Source organism: Cheilinus undulatus, linkage group 20 (assembly GCF_018320785.1).
Source record: "Cheilinus undulatus linkage group 20, ASM1832078v1, whole genome shotgun sequence".
Lineage (NCBI taxonomy): Eukaryota > Metazoa > Chordata > Actinopteri > Labriformes > Labridae > Cheilinus > Cheilinus undulatus.
Window position 1 is genome coordinate 35,789,926 of NC_054884.1, and position 9,968 is coordinate 35,799,893.

Sequence of the window (9,968 nt, forward strand, 5' to 3'; positions counted from 1 at the left end):
GTGTGATTTTTCTTTTAGTCAAATGGCACTTAGAAACATTTTAGTCAGGAGTCTGGTTTCCCTTTTTAAAAATAAAACTTAGAAACACTTCAGACAAAAGTCTGTTCTTTTAATCAGGACCACAGCTGATAAAGGATGATACTTACAGCTGATATAGCTGCCTTTAAAAACACACTTCCAATGTGTTTCGGCATCAAGCCTTCATCAGGAAGTCAAACAAACAGAAGCCTGGAAGCTGTATGTTCTTTTTAAATGGTCCTGACCAATAGGAACCTGCCAAATGGGTATCAAGGTAATGGCCCGCAGATGGTGTCAACATATAAAACGGCCAGCAGATGGTGTTATATAGGTCAATGGACACAAAAAACCTCAATTATAGAAATATTTACATATATACTAAATATTACAACAATCCAAGCAAATTGACCCCCCTCTCCCACACACCCATATGTACAGGGCAAGTCATGTGTACTCCTGTCCTAGGAGAGCAGACAGGCAAAATGCAAATACTTTTAATTATATCTAACCGTCAAAGGCATGAGAGAAAAGCAGTGTGTTCAGACCACTCCTAAAATAACTTTTACAGATCTCAGGTCAACAGCTAGCTTATTCCACAGAACAACACTGTAGTGACTAAATGCTCCTTCACCCGATTTGCCGTTTACTTTAGTTACATTTAGAGGGTCCATACCTGAAGATCTGAGTGACCTGGTTGGGTGATAGTGAGTGAGCAGGTCAGAAATGTACTGGGGTGCCATAACATTGAGTGATTTATAAACAAGAAGTAGTACTTTTTTTTTCTTTTTTTTTGTAACTTTAATTTATATCGATAATTTCAGCATCTTATATATATACAGCCCACTGATGAACATGTTGGCGTTACATCAAATAAAAATAGTTAACACAGATGAATTTATAACATTATAGACACTGTTGGGAGTTCAATTTCCAGTAGCAGTATATCTGTTCCATCACAATCAACATCAGAATTAATTGTCCCTTTTCTTTCCTGTTGTAATGTTGCTGTATTTTGTTTTGAATAATGTTCAGTTCTCCCACTTGTCATCCATTTGTGCTTCCTGTAATCTCAAACGATGCGTCAGTTTTTCCATTATGAAGATTTCTTTCACTGTCTCAAGCCATTGATCTTGGGTAGGTGGGTCTGCTCTGCCTCACTTCCTCGTAATAGATTTTTTCGCAGCTATCAACAGTATTTTTTATCAAGTATCCGTCCTTTATTTGTACAGTTCCCTCAGGTGAGTTAAAATGACACATATATAGAGTAACAGAAAACTCATAGGAATATTGTATCCTAATATTTCTAGTAGGGTTCTATGTACAGCTTTCCAAAAAAACAGAATCTTATGGCATTTCCAAAATATGTGCGAGTGAGCCACATCCATGGCTCCACAAGCTGTCCAGCATGGCAAACTTCTATTGGAGTGTTTGCTTTTTAACTTCAGAGTAATGAAAAAAAAACAAATCAAATTTTTCCAAGAAAACTCCCTCCATATCCGTGAATTGGATGTTTGGTGTGTTTTCCACATGTCATGCCAGTTATCATCTGAAATGTTTATATTAGATTCTGATTCCCATTTTTCTTTGATATACTGAGTTAATAATTCTTATTTTAATTCCCTTATGTAGTTTTAGTATTAGCATGATCACACCATTCAAAGAAGAAGTACTTTATAATCAATTCTGTATCTGACTGGAAGCCAGTGAAGACTTTTTAGACTGGGTGTGATGTGTTCTGTTTTCTTTGGTCCTGTTAGAATGTGAGCTGCAGTGTTTTGGATGAGTTGGAGATGATTTATTGTGTTTTTTGGAAGTCCAGCGTGGAGAGCATTACAGTAATCTAACCTGTTGGACATGAGTGCATGGACCAATTTTTCACAATCAGACTGAGACATGAAAGATTTAAATTTTGAAATGTTTTTAAGTGGTAGAAGGATGTTTTGGTCAGGGATGTCCCGATCCTGATCACATGTATCGGATCGGGGCCGATACTAAGCATTTTTAATTGATCGGCGATCGGCAATTTGATCTGATCAGCCCAGCCAATCATTTACGACAGGCCGTAAACGTGCCGGTAACAACAAACAGCAGTAGCAACATCAGCTTTCGTGTGTTAGATTGTCAGCGGTCTGGAAATACTTAAAACGTGAGAGCTGAAACAGTCCAACGGCCACTTGCGGCATCTGTAACACGACCGTTTCATCAGGTGGTAGCAGCAGAACTGCATTTAACTCTACAAATTTGATCTGTCATCTCTAAAGTAAACATGCAGCAGAATACGGAGACTTCACAAGAGCAACACGCAGCTTCACCGAAGATACACTCTGGACTTTCAGAGGAAAGACAAATACCCTCGAGGGGGTGATAAGGCAATAAGATATCAGAAAAGGGGTTCAAATTCATTGCGCTGGACAACCAGCCCGTCTCCGTGGTGGAGAATTTGGGTTTCTATCGTCTTCTTGAGCTTTTAGACCCACGCTATGCCCTGCCGTCTCGACATTACGTTACTGACACTGCGTTACCGGAGCTTTACAACAAAGTGACAGCATACTAGAGAATTTAAAAAGCAACTTAACTGCTGTTAGCTTCACTACAGACATTTAGAGCTCAGATGTTTGCCCCATGTCACTGCTGAGCCTCACTGCACACTGGATTGAGTCCTCCACCTTCGAGTTAAAGTGTGCAGTGTTACATGAACGCCAGTTTGATTTTAAAGTAACAGTGGGTAAAGAAATAAAAGTGAGGGTGATGTAGCTGCTCTAGTTGCACTTTAGAAATGTCACTGAAATAAGAGTGCTTGTATTTGATATTTGGGTTTTATTGCACTGTTAATGTTTTGGTTCATGTCTCTGATTAAGCTGCTACATTTTAATAAGGATTGTTGTTTTGAATCTGTACGATTCATATGTTTTTGATCCTATTCAAGTGAAACTGTTTACACCACTTTAAAGTGGAGTTGGGATGTTTTGAATTCATTCATTTTTTCTGACTAATAGAGTCAAGTTAACTTCTAAGTCGAATTATAATATTTACAATTCATTTATTGAAGTCAAATGTTATTGTGACTATTGACTCTGTTCCACCACCGTGAATGATGGGTACTATCACAGTTCTTCTCTCATCAACCATCAAGTCAGCACCAATTCTGAGAGACCTGCCACATATTAGGAAGTTTACACATTATTGTCTGCATGGATCTTTAGGTGCTTGTCCAAAGTACATTTCCTGGTAAATGATCTTCCACAGGTACCACAGGACAATGGCTTTGTACCTGTGCGATCTGAATGTGCTGATTCAAATCTGCTTTTACACTGAATCTTTTTCCACAGGAGCTGCAAGAGAAAGGCTTTTCACCTGTGTGTCTTCTCATGTGAACTGTCAAATTATATTTAAGTCTAAAAGATTTGTTGCAAATTGTGCAGGTATGTGGTTTTTCACCTGTATGGATAGTTAAGTGCTGGTTCAAACGATATTTATTTGTTAATGATATCCCACAGGTTCCACAGGTGTATGGCTTTGTATCTGTGTGTGTTTTCATGTGGACTGCCAAATTATATTTAAGTCTAAAAGATTTGTTGCAAATTGTGCAGGTATGTGGTTTTTCACCTGTATGGATAGTTAAGTGCTGGTTCAAACGATATTTATTTGTTAATGAAATCCCACAGGTTCCACAGGTGTATGGCTTTGTACCTGTGTGAGTTAGAATGTGATCATTCAAATTTGAATTCCGACTGAATCTTTTTCCACAGGTGCTGCAGGAGTAAGGCTTTTCACCTGTGTGTCTTCTCATGTGGACTGTTAAATCACCTTTACGTCTAAAAGATTTGTTGCACTTTGTGCAGGTATGTGGTTTTTCACCTGTATGGATAATTAAGTGTTTTTTCAAACTACATTTCTGTGTGAATGATGTTCCACAGGTACCACAGGTGTGCGGATTTGTATCTGTGTGAGCACGGATGTGATGATTTAAATTTGATTTCACACAGAATCTTTTTCCACAGGTACTACAGGAGAAAGGCTTCTCACCTGTGTGTTTTCTGTCTCTATCTTGTCTTGGTTTTGATGTTTCAGTTATCTCTGAGTCTTTCTGCTTGTTCTCTTTGGGATCTTGATTCTCAGCAACATGAGAGTTGTGAGAAAGGAGCTGGAGTTCATGTTGTCCATCTGCATCTCTGTGCTCACTTTCCTCCTGAGTAGGAGTCAGCATTAACTTGTCAGTCTCCTCCTGATTGAGAGGCTCTCCCTCCTGCTCCTCTTTAATCTGTGGAGGCTCTGGCTCCTCCTGGTCCAGACTAGACTTCCTCTCCTGGAGGCAGAGCTGCTGCTCAGCCACAACCTCCTCCTCCTTACACACATGTTGCTGTGGGACGTCTGGAGATGCAAAAGCAAAACAAAGTCAGGGAGAGGAAACATGTCATTAGTGCCAGTATACAACAGTTTGTTCAGCCAAAATGTTTTATATCTTTTCAATAACACATGATACAAATGACACATTCTTTGTCATATTAAAGACTGATCATGAAAATAGGCAAAAGTTTACACATGAGTACACATGTTGCTGTTTGTTCTATCCAAAAGCACTGCAATCTTAAATTTGGTAAAGATTTTGGTATGAGAACCTGGGTTTTTATTCATTTATTTTGGCCAGCTGTGGCTTCCGTAGATTGAGCTACACAAGGTACGTTGGGATCAGGAGAAGAATGCCTTCTGTTTTCATGCTGCTGTACCACCACGCTGTTAACCCCCTGCAATAAAAGATTAAGGGTCAATGACGTGACGTGTCCATTTTGCCACTTTTCACCCAATTAAGATACTGTTGCCATCATATACCAATTTTTTTTCTAATTTTTTCCCATTTTTGCCACTTCTTTTGGACACATTTTCCCCAGTTTTTGCCACTTTAATCCCTTTGATTTCACTTTTTGCCCATCTAAGCTGCCTTTTGCCATTTAGTGTCCCTTTTTTCCTGTTTTGTTTGCCCATTTTTGCCACCTTTGCCATAATTTTGTCACCTTTAGACAGTTTTTGCCCCTTTTCACAATTTTTTCACCACTTTTTGCTCATTTAAGCTACCTTTTGGCATTAAATACCACGTTTCCTCTTTTTTGCCCATTTTTGTCACTTCTTTTGGACACTTTTTCCCAGTTTTTGCCACTTCATTGATTCCTTTGTTGCCACTTTTGCTCATGTAAGCTGCCTTTTGCCTCTTTTAGTCACTTTTCTCGCCTTTTTTTGCCACATTTTTACGACTTTTGGACCATTTTTGCCAAATTTAACAGATTTTTATTAATAATTAGAGCCGTTTTTTTCCACTTTGTTTGTGGCTCTTGCAAAGGTATTTTTTTTACCCTTTTTAGACAATTTGGCCCTTTGGTTTAGCAGGGTTGAGTAACACTGAGTTACTAGATGTTCAAATATTATGTATTTAGTCTCTGTAGCATCAAATACATTTTTAGTGTCTGACATGTTTTATGTGCAAGCTGAAAGCAGCAAAGATGCGAATTAACTCACTTAGACCTGACCTGGTCCACCAAAGGTTTGGGCCACTGTAAACCCTTGCAACATTTGTAAAGATGCAAGCTTTAAGAATAGTTTTTACCAAGATTATCTGCTCATTTATCTGGTTTAAAAACCCAGTCTTGAACCTCCACAGCGTCACTACACATTTGGGGTCTTCCAGATCCGTTGTTTGGGATCCTTTTTTGGGAACTGGCCCCTGTTCCAAATTACTTAAATAACTCTGTTGTATGGACAGGATCCCACCACTTCTCTGGTCTAAAGCTCATTTAGAATGGACTGAGGCATCATGGAAAATTGTTCTGTGGTCACATGAATCCAAATTTGAAATTCTTTTTGGACATCATGGATGCCATGTCCTGCAGACTGAAGAGGAGAGGGGGCATCCAGCTTGTGCTCCTTGCTCAGTTCTAAAGCCTGCATCTCTGATGGTATGGGGTTGCATTAGTGCAGTGATTCCCAAACTGGGGTACTTGTACCCCCAGGGGTACGCAAAGTGACGTAGGGGATACGCAAAAAATAAAAATAAAAATGTAATTTGAAAACAAAAAATATATACATATTAAATTATACACAAATTATTCACTTTTATTTTTTATTTTTCACATTTAATTGGTATATTATTTTTTTATTATTTATCATGCATGCTGGCCCTTGAATACCTATCAGGTTTCAACCAGTTGTTTCAGTAGTTAAAGTTCAAACTGGCAAATGTTTGTATTGTGAGCTTTGATAAAGGCCTGAAGTGTTGGATTTGTGAGGCATCTTGGAGAAGGAAATCTGTCCTGAATTGTCCAAGATTCTTATAGTAACATATGTTCAGTCAGACACCCATCTCATTGAAGCTGTGGTGAGTTTGTACTTACCAGTTTCAAGTAAATAACTGAATATGATCTATAAATGTAAATTTCTTTTTTCAAAAGTGAATTGGTGTTGCTCACTGAAAATGCTGGTAAATGAATCTATTTTGTAAGAAATAATTCACCTTAAGAGATTTTATTTGTATGTTCTGCATGCTAAATTTGGGAGGTATATAAATGTAGAATAAAAAAAAATCAACATAAATTTTCCAGACATTCCAAGAAAACCACTTAAAACTTTTACGGAAACTCTGGCCAATTACTTCTTAAGTTTGCATAGCAGAATTTATTAATTGTAGTCGTAGGAAAGTTGAAATGCAACAGCATCCTTTATTGTGCACACAGGGTCTCAGGATTGCAAACTACAGATATGTATGAAGTATTGTATATTTATAAAAAGAAATAACCAAATTATTGGAAGATCCATTAACGTTATCCTGAAGGACATTTTTCACAGGGAAAATCAAATTAATTATAAAAATGCATAAATGTCATTTTAAGAGAACTGAATTTTCAAAATATATACTGTATATATTTGCATTCTAATAATGGTAAATTGAACTTTAATTAATCTTTTCTAACTCATTTTAGTTTTTCCACTTTATGAAACCTTTTTATTCACTGACCCATAAACATACAGTTGGTAAAGGACAATTAATTGTTCTACAAGTAACCACACAGGGTTAGGACAGAACGTTTTTTACTGGATCAGTTATCCTGGATTATCAAACAAACATCTTGAAAATCGATTCATTCTTCTGTGAGCTACAATAAACCTCCTGCCATCATTGACTTACATTAGTCTTTAGCTGAGACTCCCCCTCTTACATATGGCGGTCGCGTGGTGCAACCACCCCAATGAAAGCCAGCAGTCCAGGGGGCATCTACGTATTGATATCTACTGCATTGTCTATTTTGATTTCAGTTATTTCACGTCTTTAGCCGTAATGTCTTTCTACACGTGCACCACAAAACGTTGGAAGTTGGCTTGGCTACAATTTTGAAAAACTGGCCGTTGGTTTCGTTCGCCTTCAACAGAATATATAAGCTAACCGTAGCCCATTACGACTCAACCTAAAAATACCAGTTAATGTTTGTTTATTTAACACACAAGCCCAACAGTTTTTCTTCATAACAGCATCCCTGAGCATAAACAGAAAGCCAAACTCGTATTTCCTCACCTATTCTGTGTAAGTGGATGTGAGGTTTCCAAACGATATCCAGCATCCTGCGCTGACGGTTGATCTCTGCCTCGTACTCGACGACAGCTGTTGAAAAAACTTCCCATATTTCCTCAGCTGCAGCAGTTAGCCGCTCGTTGACGAAACCTCGAAACCTCTCCACAGAAAACATTCTTGTTCTTTATTCAGCTGTGAAGTTCTTCAGTGTTTTCGCTGCTTCTTCTTCTTCTTCTTCTGAATATTGGGCAGACTAGACGCAGCAAAGGCGTACTGCTGCCCTCCACAGTAGTGATGGGAATTCCACATCTTTTCAGTGATCCGGTTCATTTGGCACAGCTCAGTAAAAAGAGCCGACTCTTTCAGCTCCCAATCATCTCTTCATCTCAGTATCAGTTTGGGGTCATTTGACCTGCCAGTTTTAGCAAAATCATAACATTTGATTGATATTTGGGCAGGTATTTTACCCCAACTATGCTCCATTTTGAAAATGGCTGAAAAGATCATGTAGTTATTTTTTCAAAATGTACTGCCACCCCAAAATACAATCTCCTTTGTCTAACTTTTAGGTTTTTATTTACTCAGTCACTGATGCTTTCTAAAATGTAGTGGAATGGGCTCTATGCACGGCAGGGGGTGGCGTATTTCCGGTGGAAAATAAGACCGTTTCACAACTTCCACCCAACGGTATGTGCTAAGCCAAAATGGAATCTAAACCCTCCTATACTGCCTTAATTTGTCCGTTTCGTTGTTTTTTTTTTGGTCTCGATTGTTGTTTGTGTTTACTCTATCATCATCGTTTGGCATCCACACATGCTAAAATGATGTTTCAAAAAAAGGTTAAAAGCACTTCTGGACTTCGTTGCTGCATGCTGCAATGTACATCTTCAACTATATTTGACTCGTCATTGACAGTCAGCTCAGTTAACTCATGAAAACAGCGAGTAAATCACAACGAATTTGCCTTTCTCTTGTCCCAACTGGAAGTGTGGGAGCGGTCTAATGCCCAATGCAGAAGCAGTTCATGCATAGAGCCCATAACTGGGTGTTAGGATAAAAACAGTAAAGCGGGGGTGTCCAAACTATGGCCCCGGGGCCAAATGTGGCCCGTTGTTCATTTTTGATTGGCCAGCAGCAAATTCTAGAAATAAAATGAAATATGGCCCACATGAGATGATGAAGCTTGTGCTTAACTGTATTTTACTTTTCAGCACTAGGGCATGCTTTCATGTTGATTCTGTAGACAAACATTTTGACTAGAAGATATCTTGATTAATACTGACCAGATAGATTATTGCAGCAAATGACAGCACCAACAGCATTTTGAGGGGTGGAGCCAGTGGTCGCCAGGGCCTCCTGAAATCTGATTGGCTCCCCCAAATCCTGAAAATGACTATTTGCCTCGTCAGCCATTAACAAGCCATTGAGGTGTATTCAATCGCTAAACATGTGTATACTTACACTGGATTGATCTTACTTAAATATCCTCAAGATGAGGAATATGAAAGTGGCCCCACCATTCTCATAGATTTCTGTGTGTGGCCCTCAGTGGAAAAAGTTTGGACACCCCTGCAGTCAAGGAAGCATTAGTAATAAATCTATGATGACAAACTTTCACTTTCTTGGCTTGTTATTAAAAACAGTATAATAATGCATTCATGTCTGTTTATTGACTATTTTAATGTGTTAAAAACTACAACAATACAGAATGGAATATATGATATTAAACAACAGCATGACAAATATTAAGTGGCATACAATTTACATGTAAATAAAACATACATCTTTAACAACGTCTGAACTGGGCTTCATGTGTTCCTTTTCTCAGTATGTAACAGGAATGTTTTTAATGGCAGTAACCTGGGAACATAACTCAATTCAACTTTATTTGTAGAGCACATTTCGTACAGATGTAAACTCAATGTGCTTTACAGAAGATTAAAAACAAACAAATAAAAGAAACCAACAATTCAAGCAAACTGACCACACACACACACACACACACACACACTTTTGATAGAAACAAATCGAGGGTGTGTCCTTGCTTATGTGTGGGTCCAGTAACATGCTGTGTAAATTCAAATGTGTTCAGGATGTTAAGAAGCTGTTTTGTGTCCAGATTAGCAGGATTGTCTATATAAAATCACCAGAAATGGTGCGTGGTTGTAGTTGATGGAAATTTTGGATATCAGCTCAGTAAATTCATCATTAAATCCTTTTTTTAAGTTTAGGGGGGTGGTACACTGTGAGCATGATTGTAGGAACAACAGATTTAATAACAACAGCTAAATATTCAAAGGTTGAAATTTCTCCAAGACAGTCCGACAGTCTAAGTCAGTGGTTCTCAGCGTGGGGGTTGGAACCCCATTGGGGGTTGTAAGACATTTAGGCCGGC

General features: G+C 38.4%; 1 protein-coding gene across 1 annotated transcript; it reads right to left on the reverse strand.

The window, feature by feature from the left end:
- Positions 1 to 462: 462 nt before the first annotated feature.
- On the reverse strand, positions 463 to 7,749 carry LOC121528658 (putative GATA zinc finger domain-containing protein 25). Its single transcript, XM_041816194.1, has 3 exons — positions 7,577 to 7,749; positions 4,045 to 4,389; positions 463 to 479 (listed from the first exon to the last, which is right to left on the reverse strand). Exons 1-3 carry the CDS (start codon positions 7,746 to 7,748, stop codon positions 463 to 465), a joined length of 534 nt encoding a protein of 177 aa, XP_041672128.1. The 5' UTR covers position 7,749.
- Positions 7,750 to 9,968: the final 2,219 nt, after the last annotated feature.